General features: G+C 42.6%; 3 protein-coding genes across 3 annotated transcripts; 2 read left to right on the forward strand and 1 right to left on the reverse strand.

Moving 5' to 3' along the window:
• The first annotated feature begins 138 nt into the window (after positions 1-138).
• LOC308152320 (protein CEBPZOS-like) lies at positions 139-2,853 on the forward strand. The gene is made up of 6 exons (XM_080525267.1): positions 139-205; positions 1,263-1,323; positions 1,629-1,746; positions 1,860-1,904; positions 2,308-2,392; positions 2,518-2,853. Exons 3-5 carry the CDS (start codon positions 1,629-1,631, stop codon positions 2,388-2,390), a joined length of 246 nt encoding a protein of 81 aa, XP_080381393.1. The 5' UTR covers positions 139-205; positions 1,263-1,323; the 3' UTR covers positions 2,391-2,392; positions 2,518-2,853.
• On the reverse strand, positions 2,250-8,886 carry cebpz (CCAAT enhancer binding protein zeta; the record flags this gene model as incomplete). The annotated part of the gene is made up of 17 exons (XM_080527396.1): positions 2,250-2,582; positions 3,019-3,100; positions 3,377-3,441; positions 3,534-3,620; positions 3,733-3,765; positions 3,898-4,085; positions 4,236-4,296; positions 4,440-4,546; positions 4,734-4,800; positions 4,915-4,983; positions 5,106-5,208; positions 5,312-5,365; positions 5,551-5,639; positions 5,771-5,924; positions 6,412-6,643; positions 6,789-8,299; positions 8,701-8,886. The coding sequence occupies 17 exons, from the start codon at positions 8,884-8,886 to the stop codon at positions 2,434-2,436; spliced, it is 3,237 nt and encodes a 1,078-aa protein (XP_080383522.1). The 3' UTR covers positions 2,250-2,433.
• Positions 8,887-9,458: 572 nt separating this feature from the next.
• ndufaf7 (NADH:ubiquinone oxidoreductase complex assembly factor 7) lies at positions 9,459-16,491 on the forward strand. The gene is made up of 10 exons (XM_080525431.1): positions 9,459-9,802; positions 9,966-10,126; positions 10,222-10,302; positions 11,389-11,499; positions 11,766-11,979; positions 12,713-12,771; positions 12,881-12,994; positions 13,746-13,889; positions 15,410-15,583; positions 15,765-16,491. Exons 1-10 carry the CDS (start codon positions 9,733-9,735, stop codon positions 15,978-15,980), a joined length of 1,344 nt encoding a protein of 447 aa, XP_080381557.1. The 5' UTR covers positions 9,459-9,732; the 3' UTR covers positions 15,981-16,491.
• Positions 16,492-16,723: the final 232 nt, after the last annotated feature.

A 16,723-nucleotide genomic window follows, 5' to 3' on the forward strand; every position in this document is an offset into this window, starting at 1 on the left:
ATCACGTGTTTGGCATAACAACAGTAGCAGTTGGCTATTAGGCTACAGCACAAACAGATCTGGGGCTACCAGGCTTCTGGGGCTTCCTGGTCTGTTGCCAAATACATTACTAGGAATATCAATGTTGTTTTTCAAGGATTCATGTTCATTCTTGGAATCGAATGACAGGTTTCTTATAAGGAGAAAGCTATAGTGACCCCTGCTGGTGAGTTCTAAGAGCAGCCTAGTAATTACAGTTTTTATCTATCGCTTTTTTAAAATCACGTTTTCTGAAAGCGTAGCTCATTTTTTCTTAACTCTTTAACACAAATGCAAAAACTCACACACAAAACCCTAAACGCAACAAATCTATTGCAAAAGCAAACACTGCATTCAAAATAATGTTATGTCTTCTCAAAATGAAATCTGTCGTCAAATGACACACACACACACACACCTCACACCATCAAATGAATAGACACTTGTAAGAACAAGCAAGAAATGTGTTTGTCATTGTGAAGAATTGGTGTGAGATCAAATACACCAGTTTCAGGTTTTGGTCATTGTGTTTGAGGTTAGTGTTAAAGCGATAGAGAAAAACTGTAGTTGTCCCTATACTTGTGTGGTAAGCCTGCAATTACTTGAGTAACATTGTATTCATATGTTGCTGCATACCATAGTTATTGCCTTTATTGCATAGCAATAATCAGTTTGTTATTATTACACATGAGCAACACACGACTAATACACATATTATCTATCATCTTATCTATCAATCAATAAGACTTAATTTTTTATAGCATATTTCATAAACAAATGCAACACAATCCAATTTACAGGAGAAATCAAAACAAAGGAAGATATTAAAAACACAACAAAAAAAACAAAGGAATTAAGATAATAAAAGGATTGCAGCCATAGCAATTCAAACGGTAAAAACAAATATCAAGTCGAATGTAAACGTATTCCACTTGTGTGAAAATAACACATGTTATTTTCTCACTCCATAATGGCAACCAATTACCATTAGGTCTACTTTATAAAAACAATAAAATGTTGACTAGAGCAATTAGACTGCAGCTTCACCACAAAGGTGCAAATTGTTGTAGTTACCAAATAATTTCATGATTTTTCCACTGTTTAAAAGCATATTGAACACATTTTTATCATGGTTAATAGTATAGCCTACCATAAAAATCTATATAATATGCATGTTGTGGACTGGCAAAATATAGTGAAGAAATTATAAATGTTTTTTTCTTTCCCCATGCTGTTTGTAACAGTCCGGCCTCCGTATTGAGGAAGTGAGGGTGTACAAGGGCACGAGAGGATCGAGGAAGCAAGGTAAGTTTGATCAAAATGACACATGTATCTGGCCAGCGACACCGTTTTGTGCACTGTTGAATCTATATTTGAATCAAATTGTCAGGCGCACTCATAGATATTATATACGTTTTAATGTCTATGGGCTGCAGACTGACTTAAACGTTTGCGTTATCTAATGAGCGCTTTTTTGTTGTCTATGAGCAGAACAGATTCATGTAGCTAACCATCTGTTTGTAGTGAATGTGGTGAGTAGGCCAGCTTATACATGCCTCTCTGTACAAATATAATATCTACCCCCTTTCCTTTCCCTTCTCTCCCTCTAGATGGCCCCTAAACCATTTGAGCCATTAGCTAAGAAGCTCTTTAAAGGAATTGTAGTTTTAGAGGTAGCTGGTCTTCTTGGTGCTTATGGTCTTTTTCACATGATGAATACAAGTCAAGGTACCGTAAAACGTGTATGTGTATATAAGAACAATGTAAAACATTTGTCATTCATATTGGGGTACACATACACAGAGAGAGACAAGTACAACATTCCATGTGTTTTTCTTTAGATTTCAGGAGCAATATGAACAGGAGGTTACCCTCAGTTCTGGAAGGTAAGGGTTGCTGCTGTGTAGACACTACAACATCTGGATGAATTAATCCAAAAACTCACCACTGCATACGCTTGGTATAGTCATTGCAATGTCATCAGCAGCAATAATTATGTTACTGTCTTCAGTTACAGACAGTTATCACAAATGAGAAATGTTATACCGTAATATGCAAATATTCCCATTGTGTATCTTTAATACAAAACATTAATCGTATTTAGCAATTGAGCAATTCTTGATTTCACACAAGCTTGGAGTAGCTTACCCATTACTTCAATGTTAATACAATGATTGCTTCAAACCAGGAAAAAAAAGTAACAGCATTAAATAGAGGCAATATGTTGCCCACTGAACCACTTAATGTATTGAATGCTGTCTTACAAACCATCACTTTGTTTCCATAAAGCTTATTACAAGTCCAATGAATTGGCTGGGGTTTATGGAATCCGGGAGAAAGACCTTGAGGTGTGGTCCATCAAGAACGAGTAGAGGTGTGATTATTACAAACATTCATAACCTGATGTCCCAGTTGTTACTTCTTCTTTAAAGTCTTTTTGCCCAGCTTTGGCTTGCCAAACTGTTTCTTCTTGTTAAACATCGCCTTTTTCCTCCGTAGGGTCTTGACGTCTCTGCCTTGGACAAAGTCATCCCTCTGGCTCTCCCACTTCAGCTGCCTGACACCTGGAGGAGCAAAGCAGAGGAAAGCAATAAGACCAATGAATCTGTACTGGCAGAAACCACACAATTAGCATTTTCTACTGAAGCGTGACTGCCATGGGAGTATTAAGTGCAAACTGACATGAACTGAGTTGTGTGGCTGTCCATTTCTTCAATGTTTGGAGAGAATTTAAAATATATATATATATATACACTGTGCCACATCTCATGGAATACTGCAATATGACTAGATGCATGCTGCAACTGTCATACTGCCCCTCCATCAAGGACATGTACCGTAGTGTTTCTGGCTAGCATCTAGCCAACTGATTAAAGTAAGTAATTTGAATGGGTTGACTTTGTGTATTTCTTTCTCTCCTTTACTGTCAGATGGCACTTAACGACACATTCACTAGACCTTTCTTCTAGCTAGGATAAAAGGACTGCATTGAAGACTCACCTGCTTTGTCTTTATTGGCCATGGCGTTCATGCCGATGTTATCAAACATAGAGCCAGCATTTTCATCCAGCAGATATCCAAACTAAAAAAGAAATCAAACATTTGGCATTAGCAGTGGTATCGTTTTGTTTCACAGAAGAAGCTCTTCTATGAAGCTCTTCTTCAACAGACTGGTGGACTGCCATATCAGCACACCGCAAATCACTTGTTAACATAACATGTGCCCTGTGAAGAATTGTGAAACTACTAGACGTTTCTCAGATATTGCAGTTCCCTTAGAGGTGATGTTATATAAAGTAAATATCTTGTCTATTCTATTCCTCAGAGTAATATGAGAGGCTTGACAATCCAATCCCACCTCTTCAGCAGAAGCAAACATGGCTGCGTCCTTCTTTCCTTTCTTTTTCTTCCCTGGTATTGAACCTACAAAGAAAGAACACGAAAGACACGTCAAACTTTACATTTCACATACAGTGGAGAAGTTTGATGGCGCCAACAGAGGACCCGCTACCAACCTGAAGAGCAATCTTCTGATGATTTCCTCTTTCCTTTTTTAGAAACTGGAGTGATATCTGGGACCTCATCCGTCTCATCTCCGGATTCTTTATGGCAAAATGATTTGTTTAATATCACACACGTCTTGTAAACATAGCATTCATATCTTGTTCTATAGTCTGTTCTAAAACGATGCCGATAATATTCCAATATACCTACCATCAAACGCAATATCATCTTCCAGTTCAGGTGCTGAAAGAGAAATGTTGAGTTAATTAACTTTCTTCTCTTGTGACAAAACTCAGACAATGCCACAACAAAAAACTGAGGGATAAACTACATATTCCTGCAATACAACAGCAGAGATTTAACAGTTAGCCATACCATCCTGGTCTTCTCCACCAGGGTCCATGAACGCCCCTCCCTCCTCCTCCAGTTCATCTCCAAAGTCCTCCTCATCCATGCTGCCCAGGGACATCTCCTCATCATCCAGGTCATCAACATCAGAGTCCAGGTCTGATTCAGACTCCTCTTCCCCCTTCTGGCCCTTCTTTGTCTTGCTCTTAACATTACTGTAACACACAGAAGCACAATATCCTTTGGTTGAGAAAGATAGTGTTTATGCAAATCAGACCACTTGGGAATCATTTCAACGCAATGTTCGTGTTGTCCAACGAATGGATGTACTGATAATCTCTGACTGGAAAGCTGTATACGCTTACCCTGCAAAGTCTAGGCCGTCATCGGTCAGGTCTGTGAAGTAACTGTCTCCCTCGATTGAATCTGGATGGGGAGAGAAAGGTAACAAGGGAGATGACTTATGTTGAATTACACCTGTAGTTTAGCAGATGGTGGCCTATTGGGTTAATTACTACCTTTAATAGTTAAATTCCCATTTGTTATCATTGGTAAAGTAATGCACTTACTGAGGGCCGCCTCAAACTCGTCATCATCCACGTCATCCACACTCTCGTTGTCCCCTTCCCTTCGGGGCTTACGCAGCTGCTTCTCCTTCTCTCGTTTCTTAAAGAACCTAGCATGAGATGAGCACAGGGCATATAAGGCATCACATAAAAAGCAAACAATTAAATCCAATCAAATCATAGAGGTTCAAGTGGCATTACTATCATGCCTCAATCATTCCAAATGAACAAATAAAAAAACAGTTGGTCAGCCTCGAGTCACAAAGGAGAATTTTTAATGTTCTTGTTTGCTCTCACCGATAGAAGAAGACCTCATCCACAGGAATCTGGCTCTCCTCTTTGGACAGGAACTCCTCACAGTTCACTAATGTGCAGATGTGAGACAGTCACAGTTATGTTACTTTAACTCGATATAAAGTAGCCCAATTGTTCTTCAAAATCATTCCAACGGAAATTCAAGGAAAAGACAACAACTCACCAGGTAAAGAATGGATGTTGTTCATAGTTAGCTTCTGTTTCGGCTGCATCACAGTGGCGCCTGTATTTTCTGTGAATGATTAAGAACGCGAAAAAGTTCAAACAAAAAGAGGAAAAGAGGTGTGGATAATTGAGTAGGGAACAATACTAAGACAAGTTGATTCACAATGTAAAGCCAGAAATATGTCTTACGTTTTCCCTTCATTTGTTTGGGATTCCTGAAGACGAAGCGATCCAAGAATCTCATTAGAGTGAAGTCCTGGAGAGGGTCTCCTGTGTACATGATGAACTCTCCCTAAGGGAAGAGGATAAAGATGCAAGACATTTACGAATACAAAACTTGTTCTGTAATGAGTATTACATATATATATAAAAAACGTTTTAAAAAGAAATCTTACCTCTAAGATTGTCTTGGCAAACAGTGACACAGAGGGGTGGAAATGTGCTGAGAGCTGAGGGGATAAGAAAACAGATATAAGATGATTATTCATAGTAGAGAACAAGCAGTTTCTCACACACAGAGAGAGAGAGAGAGAGAGAGAGAGAGAGAGAGAGAGAGAGAGAGAGAGAGAGCGAGAGAGAGAGAGCGAGCTGAGGTAAGGCGAGGTTGACGCTTGTGGTGAAATTTGGGCCTTACCCTTTGCAGCTCCCATAAGGTGGTGTGGTCAGCCCCACAGAATAAGGGGTTTCTGTGTAATGGATCATATGTATTCATGGCCTTCCCACCTAAAGAACATAGAAGTGCATGAGGGAAAGATGACTAGTGAATGTGGCGTGAATGATTCATGTGGAGGATGACAAGAAATTGAGTGTGTAATATCACAGAAAGGGTTCATGGTTTTAATAGCGAAACTGACCTTCCACGTTTTGATGATGTACCCACGACGCTGCAGGCTTGGGCTGTTCTGGTTTCTCACTCTGTCCTTCCTCCACTTTATCAGCATCTACAAACCGCTCCTCCTTATCATCGTCTTCTTCAGCAAGATCTTTGAAATTCTCCTCCCCAGCATCCTAAAACAAATAAATACAGGGTTCCTACAAGTTTCAACAAGTCAAATTTAAGACCCTTTGACATTTTTTGGACCTCTTTGAATATAATTTTAGACCTATTCGCGGCACCATATGATAGCTTTTTGTCATCCTCGAGATGATGAAATTAGGGATTTCACTGCCATACAGACAAAAAAGGAAGCGAATTGGCATTTTCTGGGTTCCCAGCTTGATTAATTTCTGCGTAAATAGATGTGGTCGGACTGATTTCCTTGCAGGATCTTGTTTTTAAGACCTAGCACCTCATTTTAGACCGAATAACAGACATTTTGGACCATTTTAGGCCTTGTGAACTGGATTGCTGGATTTTAGACTTAAAGGGCTTTTTAAGACCAGCGCGGGAACCCTGTAAATAAAAGGAACCATGACAACTCAACGGAAGGATTCATGTGCGTCAGCCTGGGGATGTGAAAAATGTCACTCATGCTGACGTGTTGTGTGGCCTCACCCCATCCTCCTGTAGGATCAGCTTGAGGCCCGGCTTGGCCTTCATGACCTCTGACACCAGGAAGAGTGCCCCACAGGCAAAGGTGGGGTTCTGCTCACAGCTGACCTGGAGCAGCCTCTTCACAAAGGCTTTGACCCGCCGCAGGACAATGTCCGCCTTCAGAGACTTGTACAGAAGGTTGAGGAACATACTCTGCTTGGAGCACGAAGACAGACCGGGGTCCAGGAGCTTCCTGTAAATCAGAGAGAGAACATACATGTGTTAAACATGATGATGATCATTATAATTAAAGGCATGTTAACATTTATCTGATTAGGAAAGCGAACTGGCCACAGTGGCCAACTTCATCACCAATAAAACCAGGGAGTGCAGCTTACCTGTAAAGAGCCACGTAGTAGCGGTCTGACACTGTCTGCTGAGAGTCCATCACCTGGAACAGCAGCATGAGAGCCTGGACGGCCGTGTTGAATTTAACAATGTGCACCACTCTAAACAGAGTGTCCAGCTGCTCTTTGACCTTCTCGTCCCCAGCCTTGGCGTACGGGTAGGCCCTGTTCACACCTGACAGCAGAGCGCTTAGCATCTTAGACTCCACATCCTTTTTCTTCACGCAGGCACGGAAAAAGGAGAAGTAGATGGTGATGAGCTTCGTGGCCAGGTCGGTCTCCTCGTGGCTCAATAGCACCTGGTTGAGAAAGCAGACAGCGTAGTACTGAGCCTTCGGGTTGATGTTGGGCCTGAACATGAGGCGTTCCACCTCGTTGCACACCACCGCCTTCATGTTGGAATGCTTGTACAGCACATTCTCCAGCAGGTAGGAGGCCTTGGCTGCAGTCTTGTACTCCGGGTCTCCCAGCTTGTTGACCACCTGGATGAGCAGGGCCCTCTCCTGTTCGGGCCGGTTGCACAGAAGCTCGTGCGCCGTGGCCAGAGCCTTGGACTTGGTTGCCGCCACAGTGTCGTGGCCGAGTGCGTCGAGAGTCACCACAAACTCAGCCACATGGTGCTTCAGATGGTGCTCAAAGTACCAGAGGACGAGACGGCGGTCACGCGCGTCCCTGTTTCCGCTCGCCTTCTCTTCCAGCTGGTCAAAGGGATGCTGGGAGAACGTCCTGAGCTTACGGTTCGGCGGGAGCAAGTCAGACATCAGGAGCTCTCGGAGCGTGTCCAGGGCCATGAGGCTCAGTCTGCGGCCACCTCTCTTCTTCACCATGGAAACCAGGTTCTCCACGTGATCCAGGCTCTGCACCGGGGCATCCTGGATCAGGACTGTCATGGCTGCCATTCTGTCAACAATCGTTCCTGCGGATACCACGTTTTTCATCCAAGCAGAGTTAGCCCCCTTCTCCATATTCTTCTTACTCTTATAGAGCCCCGTCTCAGCCTCGAACAGCTTCTGGGCCAGGGCCTTATACTGTGTGACCAGAGACTCATCCTGTGCGGTAGAGGTACCCTCTGCGGTGTAATCTAAGTCAAACCATTTACCACCATTTGGTTTGAGCAGCAGCAGCTGCCTCGCCTGAAACTCAAACAGGTTGACATTTTGTTTGGCCTTCTTCTTACTAGCATTTCCTGTCTCTTTCGATTTATTGGTCTTCTTGTCCTCTGTGCCCTGCTTCTGCCTTGGCTCTGGCTCTGACTTGATTTTCTGAGCATCTGACTTATCGCTCTCGTCTTTAGCCTTTTTGCTCTCCTCTCCTTTGCTCTCCTCTCCTTCCTCGGTAAAGTCCTCATCTGCTACAATCTGGTGTCCACTATATGCACGGATACCGAGTTTCGTGATGAATTTGTCCAATTCTCCCTCCTCCAGGTCATCTATGGCTCCCTTCTTACCACCGTCTATAAGCTCGTTCTGATCGTTGACGCTTTCGAGTAGAATGTAGTCCGACTGCATAACACAAAAAGGACAAGAAGGAAAAAACTGATTATTGCATTTACATTTACATTTTTGGCATTTAGCAGACGCCTTATTCCAAGGCGACTTACAATCAATACATTTGAATACTAAGCATGTGAATCAGAAATCCATTTATTATCCGATTATTGAATCGGATGTATCTAGCTAGCTTCTATGACAATCATGGCATGTTGACTACCTACCAAATTACACGGCTAGGCTACGTTAGAAATCACTAAACGTTAGTAAGCGCAAACAAAGAAGGTTATTATAGTTGAATCACATCTTAGTTCATGGCACCGAGTAAACGCCACGCGTCTACACCAGAAGGAGCAGCTGTGGATGTGGTTGTGTAGCTAACATCACTAGCTAGCTAGCTCTGGAAAACTTACTCGATTTCCACCCAAACGTAAAACATCTTCCAAAGTCAATTCATCGTCATCAGGTTCAGACTTTTTTCCTTTTCTTGTTGGTTCTTCGTTCCCTTCGTCTCCGTCGGAGTCATTTTCAAATTCTTCCTTTTCGTGTTGATCACTTGTTGTGGCTCTGGCCTTACGGTGCTTGCCTTTCGGTGCCATGCTTACAGCAGCATGGAACACGACAGGGGGTGTTCCATCAACGTCGCTAAAGGGAAAAACCAGGCGTATTTTTTGCTAAATCCCGCGAGATTTATCAAAATAAGATGGGAATTTTTCTAGAACTCTCGCGAGACTCGTCAAAATAAGCCTAGATTGTCCTTTAGCGACGTTGATGAAATACCCCCCAGAAGTGCCTTACAAGCTAGACCTGCACCTGGAAGGCAACTGTACAGTACAGAGAGCGATGTGCGATGTCAAACAACGAATTATTATCAGATAAGAACATGAACGAATCGTAACAATTCACGCTATAATTTAAGAACATAAATGATGGTGTAACATATTTATTTTGACGATTGCATTAGCTATCGTGTCAAGAAATGCATTTATTTTATGAAGCTGACAGGATCGTACAGAAGAGTTGAAAGTTCAGCGGTCCATACGATCCAATAAAAAAGCTTTTGTTACCACCTATCCAACTCGTGTTGACCAATCAAATTGTTTGTTGCCGTTATTGCACAACCAACCCGGAACTCGTGGGTTCAGGTTGAGGAATGACCAGATGCACTTGGGCAACTGTCAAATCAGAGATTCCTTTATGGTCATATCTCGCCATTTGGTATTTGTTTAATGTTATTGTATGACATGCAGTTAGCACAATCTCGGGGATATGTTTTTAGTTTTTTTTCTCGTGCCAGAGGTACAGAAAGATACCAGAGACACCCAGGAGACATAGCTTGCTAGCTACTTAACTATCTGGCAAACATTGTCATCAATGTGTGCAAGTACTGTCACGGCTGAGCCTTATTGTCTTAGTATTGCAGCTGCAAACATTTACAAAGTACAATGAGGGCACTGAAAACACTGAATAGTTTTAGAAGAGCTCTTGTCTGCCCTTGTCCACAACCATCTTCAGGTAAGGGCATGTCATCTACTACTTAGTATGTCTTGTTTAACTATATCTTATAGTATAAGTTATACTAGATACTTTGCAGTAGGAAATGAAATAAGATTATCTTCAAAATAAGTTATCTTCATGTGTTATATGCACTGCCCTAATGGCTCTTGCGTCTCCATAGTGAGATGGAGTGTGGCACAGAGCAGAACCGGCTGTAGCAGCTCAACAGAGGAACGAATGCCAAGCAACTTAATGCTTCGACACCTGACCTCTAAAATGAAAGCCACAGGTCCCATCCCAGTGGCAGAGTACATGAGAGAGGTTCTCACTAACCCAGTCATGGTAACAACCAGTTCAAAATAACAGTAAATACAACACTGTCAATCAATGTCATTTATGTGTTTAATAGGCTATTCTCTGTGACATTTACTTTACAGGGTTATTATGTGAGGAATGATATGTTAGGGGCAGATGGGGATTTCATCACGTCACCTGAAATTAGTCAGATCTTTGGAGAGGTAAGAATGTTTTCCCAATCCCAACATAGTTAGTTCAAGAAGGCCTATGTTGCCGTTCAATGAGTAAAAATCACTTCATGCAATGCAGATGCACTGTGTAGGCCTAGATGTGTGCATGTACTTGCTCGACCAATACTCATCATTCCTGTCTCAACTATATCAAAAGTCTATTGATGTTGTTGTTGTTGTTGTTGTTGTTGTTGTTGTTGTTGTTGTTGTTTTCTCAATAATAATTATGCTTGAGTGATGAGAATAGGTTAAACCAGTACACCAGAAGGCCAGTGTGTAAGCTTCTGTTGGTGAGAAGTATAAGCAAATAATAAAGTTTACATTCACACATTTTTTTCCCCTTCCGTTCCACTCACCTCCACAACGACAACAGCAAAAACAACAACACACATCACAAAAACCAATGCAATAATATTGACAATTGAGTGAGGAAATAGATAGCTAGAGGAACAATTTAAAAAATAAAATAAATTAAAGTAAAATAAAGATTAGAAAACCTCTGCTTCAGCTTGTGTATTAAGCCATGGGGTTAAGGCAAGGCAAGGCAAGTTTATTTGTATAGCACATTTCATTACAACAGGGGCGATTCAAAGTGATTTACATACACTATTTAAAAATACAGCAAGAGCAGCATAGTAAGAAAAGAAAAAAAATACAATGAATACAAGCAAATATAAGAAGTAAATAGATAAAACATTTAATAAGACAATAGTTAATGGAAAAAATACATTGATAGAAATATTTGTGTTTAATCATAACTGCTGCAAAACATGAAGGTGTTTTAGCTTAGATTTAAATATTTTAAGGGTTTGGGCCTGTTTGATTTCTTCAGGGAGTTTGTTCCAGGAACATGCTGCACCGTGTTTTGTTAAGGGGTGCATTGGTCAAGCTTCTGTTTCAACCCAGGAGTAACACACCTGATTCAACCCATCAAAGTCTTGATAGAAGACTATGCTGATGAGTTGAACGAGATGCATTTCTGCTTGTTTGGACTAAAGCATGCAACCACACCAGCCGTTGGCACACACGATGGCTACCCCTGGGTTGAACATCCGTTTACCCCAACTCTGCCTGTAGCTGCTGGGGATCTGGTGTCTGAGTGAGTGGTTGGGAGCAGGAAAGCCAAGGCAGTTCCAGCTGGTGGAGCTTGGCCCAGGAAGAGGCTCCCTGGCCAATGATATTATCAGAGTATGTATTCAGCCCAGTGTATGTGTAGTTTCAGTTTGATTAATGACCAGTAGAGGGAGCTATTTCCCTATGTTTATCTGCTGAGCAGTTGGAAATGGTCTAATCCACCAATCGTGTGTGTGTGTGTGTGTGTGTGTGTGTGTGTATGTGTGTGTGTGTGTGTGTGTGTGTGTGTGTGTGTGTGTGTGTCTGTCTCTGTGTCTGTGTCTGTGTCTGTGTGTCTGTCTCTGTGTCTGTCTCTGCGTCTGTGTTCGCGTTCTCTCCAGGTGTTCAGTCAGTTACGCCCAGCCCTGGGTGAAGCAGCAGTGTCGGTCCACCTGGTGGAGGTGAGTCCCAGGCTCAGTGAGGTGCAGGCCCGGTGTCTGGCCGGTGAGCAGAGCCAGGTCTCAGCCAGCGAGGATGAGCCTGTGTACCGCTGTGGGACCACCACCACAGGCCTCCCCGTCTCCTGGTACCGCAACATAGATGACGTCCCCAGAGGTACACAGGGATAAGTCAAAGTCAGTCAAAAAGTCAAAGTCAGTCAAAAAGTCAAAGTCAGCTTTATTGTCAATCCAATATATGTGTTACGGTACATGTGGGAATACGGTACATGTGGGAAAACTAGGGTTAGGGTTAGGTGCTAGGGTGCTAGGGTTAGGGTTAGGGTTAGGGTTAGGATTAGGGTTAGGGTTAGGGTTAGACATGCCAGCATGTACCAAGTCGACGTAGCACCTAACCCTAACCCTAGTTTTCCCCACATGTACCGTATTCCCACATGTACCGTATTCCCACATGTACCGTAACATATGTACAGACATACAGAGGGCTGAAATTGCGTTTCCCTCTCATCCACCCCGTGCATAGCAAACAAAAACTATAAATAACTATATAATACGACAAGATTAACAATAACTCTATAAAAATAAATACTAGATAAAAGATTTGAAATGTGCGGTACAACGTAGAGTGGTGGAATACAATATGAACAATGACAATAGTGCAATAGTGGTAATTGGCTCGGTATAATAGAGTAAAGTGGCTAAAGTACGTAAATGTATGTATGTATAGGTATGCTTGTATGTATGTATGCATGAAGTGAGCATGAATAAACCTTTCCATCAACCAATCATAGCAGCATACTAATAATGCATGTGTTGATTGTTTCAGCTTTGAAACTCCAATACGTTACTGTTTGAGAACTTGCTCATGGTGGTATTGTTCTTTTACCTAGGTTTTAGCATCTACCTCGCTCATGAGTTCTTCGATGCCTTGCCCATCCACAAATTCCAGGTAAGTAAAAAAAAAAAAAAAAAAAAGTTGTTTTCATTCTAACATCATAAAAGGTTGAAGAATACAAATAATGAATTGTCATTGTTGTGTACTGTTTTAAATGGCTTAGAGGACAGAGAAAGGCTGGAGAGAGGTGATGGTGGATATTGACCCAGAGAAGCCAGATGAGTTGCGGTTTGTCGTAGCGCCATCTCCCACTCTGGCCTCCTCCACACTCATACAGGTGAGTGCTGTGTTTTGATGATAGGGAGATTTAGCATGTATTCTAGAGTCCATTTAGTATTTTGTAGACTTGAATTGATCCAAATAAAAGGTGTTACAGTCTTCTGTTATAGTTCAAATATACACACACGCAGATTGCTTAACAACTCCTTTCCTTACAGCTGAACGTCTGTGGAGCATCTGGCTTTTATTACCCGTGTTTATGCAATATATACAGTACCAACCTATTTGATCTGGCCTTGCTGCAAGAGTGCAGAGACTTTGAACAGTCTGCCAAAAGGCTTACATCATGAGTGAGCTTGGGTGAAGCCTCTCATGGTTTTAAATCCTGGCTAATAGCTGGTGTGCAAGCCTGTGCCTCTCAGGTTCCACATAGTGTTTATTAACCTTAAACGTACCCTACAAGTTAAAGCCATTCATAATCTTATCCGCTGTCTATGTCATCTCCTTGACTAATGGACTTTCCATTAGAGGTAGATCTAGGTTTTTTAATAACGCTACAGCCTTTTCCACAGAGACTCTGAACATGTGTTCCCTGATATTCTAACCCGTTCAGGCCAAGCCCCTCCTCATTCGTCCTGTGTTGCCTGAGGGCTTGGAGCCAGTGCTAAGTAGAGATGGATTGGAAGTGTAGTCATGTATGATTGATGATGTGTGTGTGCGCGCGCTCGGCCTCTGTGTGTTGGCTTCCACACAGACGGAGGTAAGCAGAGCCTCCTGTGTTTTTTGTTCTGAAACCCCTCACCTCCTAGGCAGATGAAAAGCGACGGCACGTGGAGGTCTGCCCGGAGGGAGGGGTCATTGTCCAGCGTCTAGCCAATCGCATCGCAGAGGACGGGGGCGCGGCACTGATTGCAGACTACGGCCATGACGGGAACAAGACGGACACATTTAGAGTGGGTGTCTCAAATATTGCCCATTTATCAGCATGTGTGTGTGTGTGTGTGTGTGTGTGTGTGTGTGTGTGTGTGTGTGTGTGTGCATGCGTGCATGTGTGATAAAGTGATAAGCAGAGACGACACAGTTCAAGGAAACAGATGCAGGAAGCAGGCATGCCTCATTCGCCCTGAGCTGCTGACACACGGAAATCAAGGTCCTCCAGTTCTCTTCCTGGGCTCCACCCTAACCCAACCCCATCTGTCACTTATTAGGAGTGGCGGGTCCTGCCTGGCTCTCTAGCTCTGGCACTCACTGATGTGTATGATGAAGGCACACTGGGGGAGATCAAACAAGCGCCTCCCCACCTCAAAAGCCACGTGTGGCAGGGAACCACACAGACACATCTGTGAACAACACAGCCATGTCTCACACAGGCCCACAACGTCTGAGGTCATAATAAGGCAGTACATTAAGATATGTTCAGCCATTCACCAATTTGACTGTTCACGCATGAGGCAAATCATCTGATCTGAAATTAAATTAAATTCAAATATAATGGAAATGTATTGCATGAATAAAAAATAAAAAGACTTGCAGTGGGGGAAATAAGTATTGAACACATCAACATTTTGTCCAGTAAATGTGTTTCCAATGAGCCTATTCAAGTGAAATTTGCACCAGACTTTGGTATTAACTAAAAAAAATCTAAACATTGAAGTCCATATGTAAAAACTTTTTCACTGTCACACAACACACCATGTTTGGAGGAGAAATGGCACTGCATATCACCCGAATAACACTATACCAACAGTGAAGTTTGGAGGTGGAAGTATCATGGTGTGGGGCTGTTTCTCCTCTCGTGGTAATGGCAGACTTCATATCATTGAAGGAACAATGAATGGAGCCATGTACAGAGAGATTCTTAAGATGAACCTGCTGCCATCCACCAGGATGCTGAGGATGAGACGTGGGTGGACCTTCCAGCAGGACAATGATCCCAAGCATACAGCAAAAAAAACTCGCAATTGGTTTCAGAGAAAGAAAATCAACTTGTTGGAATGGCCCAGTCAATCACCTGACTTAAACCCAATTAAACATCTGTGGAAGCATCTGAAGATCCAGATTTACAAGAGGGCCCCCCGCAATCATCAAGATTTAAATCTGTGTAGAGGAATGGGCCAAAATCACACATGAATACTGCGGGCGATTAGTTACTTCATACAGAAAGCGCCTTGAAGCTGTCATTACAAACGAAGGCTTCTCCACTAAGTATTGAATTAATTTCAGTTAGTGTGTTCAATACTTTTTTCCTGTTTCATTCCACTTTATTACACACAACTTTATTTACATATGGACTTAAATGTTAATACCAAAGTCTGGTGCAAATTTCACTTGAATAGGCTCATTGGAAACACATTTACTGGACAAAATGTTGATGTGTTCAATACTTATTTCCCCCACTGTATAGTTGATAACATTCGGTAATAATCATTACTGCCATTGCTGCTGTAAGAACCCCTCCATTGTTTCCCGCCAGGGTTTTCGAGGTCATAAACTCCACAACGTCTTAGCTGCCCCAGGCTCTGCTGACCTGACCGCTGATGTGGACTTCAGTTACCTGAGGACCATAGCAGGAGATACGGTGGCCTGTATGGGCCCTGTGTCTCAAAGATACTTCCTGAAAAACATGGGCATTGACACACGCCTACAGGTAAGAACCCTGTCTGCACATTGCACCATATCTCTTACTCATGGTGCTATGGTAAGTGTATGTGTATGTGAGTGCAATTGTGTATGAGTTCTGTGGATGTGCATTAAGATGAAGGATCTTTTAAACTTTAGTCGAGAGGAAAAACTCATATTAAACCCCTTGTCTATTGAACTCTCTTCAGGTACTGCTGAGGAACTGTGCCGACCCCTCCATGAAGGCCCAGCTGATCCAGAGCTATGACATGTTGACCAACCCAGAGAAGATGGGGGAGAGGTTTCAGTTCTTCAGCCTGCTGGATCCCAGTCGGCTGGCCAGGCCTGAGCAGCCTGGGGGGGTTAAGAAGAAGGCCCCGGCACCCCTGCCCGTGGCTGGATTCAGTGAGCTTAGCTACTCATAAAGACAGAAGACGCACCATTAGCTCCTCCAAATATTGCCCAGAGACTGTGAACACTGGGGAACATCTGTGAAAGCACTGGAAAAAAAAGTTGCACCCATGTATCAAGTGCTGTACCTTGTTCGTACATAACTATTATGTTGCTGAATGATAATGTCGTACTCGGTAATGTAATGCTCATTAGATCTGATTCCGAGCGATAATGTAACTTGGCTAAAGGCAGAACGTCACACAAGGTCACAGTGTTTTCAGAGCGAAGGAATAAGATTTGCTCCTCTCACTCTCTTATGGGTGGAAACCATTAATGGGCCACGTGGTGGTGCCTCCACATCTTGAAGCGATTTTGTGAGTGTGGAGTTGTAGAATAGCCACTCACAGCATGCTCTGTTTTCCTCTGACAGGCACTCCCTCGCTGTTCAAGTAGTAATTAAAAGATACAATTACACAGGCCAATTACCATAGCTAAAATAACCATCTGTCTTACTGAGGGGCACTAATGGGCAGATATCACGTGGAGGACATAGATTAAAGATCGTTACAAAACCTTCTCTTGTCCTTATTATTGTCCATCTGTTTTTTTCTTTTCTAGAATGTAGTTGAATCAAGCTTCAAGATGTTATGGTATTATAATGCAGTTAGTACATTGAATGGAAGGCAGTTGCCTTGTTCACCTATACTCTTCCTTTGAGAAAGGCATTTCTGATAGACCTTTTCGAGAAGTTGGTTGCATTTGCTGGGGACTGGGC

This window comes from Nansenia antarctica (genome assembly GCF_963989245.1).
Source record: "Nansenia antarctica genome assembly, chromosome: 3".
Classification (NCBI taxonomy): Eukaryota; Metazoa; Chordata; class Actinopteri; order Argentiniformes; family Microstomatidae; genus Nansenia; species Nansenia antarctica.

Coding starts and splice junctions, on each gene's coding strand:
- LOC308152320 (XM_080525267.1), top strand. CDS start 1,629: ATGGCCCCTAAACCATTTGAGCCATTAGCTAAGAAGCTCTTTAAAGGA. Junction 1,747..1,859: donor CATGATGAATACAAGTCAAG/GTACCGTAAAAC, acceptor GTTTTTCTTTAG/ATTTCAGGAGCAATATGAAC. Junction 1,905..2,307: donor GTTACCCTCAGTTCTGGAAG/GTAAGGGTTGCT, acceptor GTTTCCATAAAG/CTTATTACAAGTCCAATGAA.
- ndufaf7 (XM_080525431.1), top strand. CDS start 9,733: ATGAGGGCACTGAAAACACTGAATAGTTTTAGAAGAGCTCTTGTCTGC. Junction 11,500..11,765: donor TGGCCAATGATATTATCAGA/GTATGTATTCAG, acceptor CGTTCTCTCCAG/GTGTTCAGTCAGTTACGCCC. Junction 15,584..15,764: donor GCATTGACACACGCCTACAG/GTAAGAACCCTG, acceptor AACTCTCTTCAG/GTACTGCTGAGGAACTGTGC.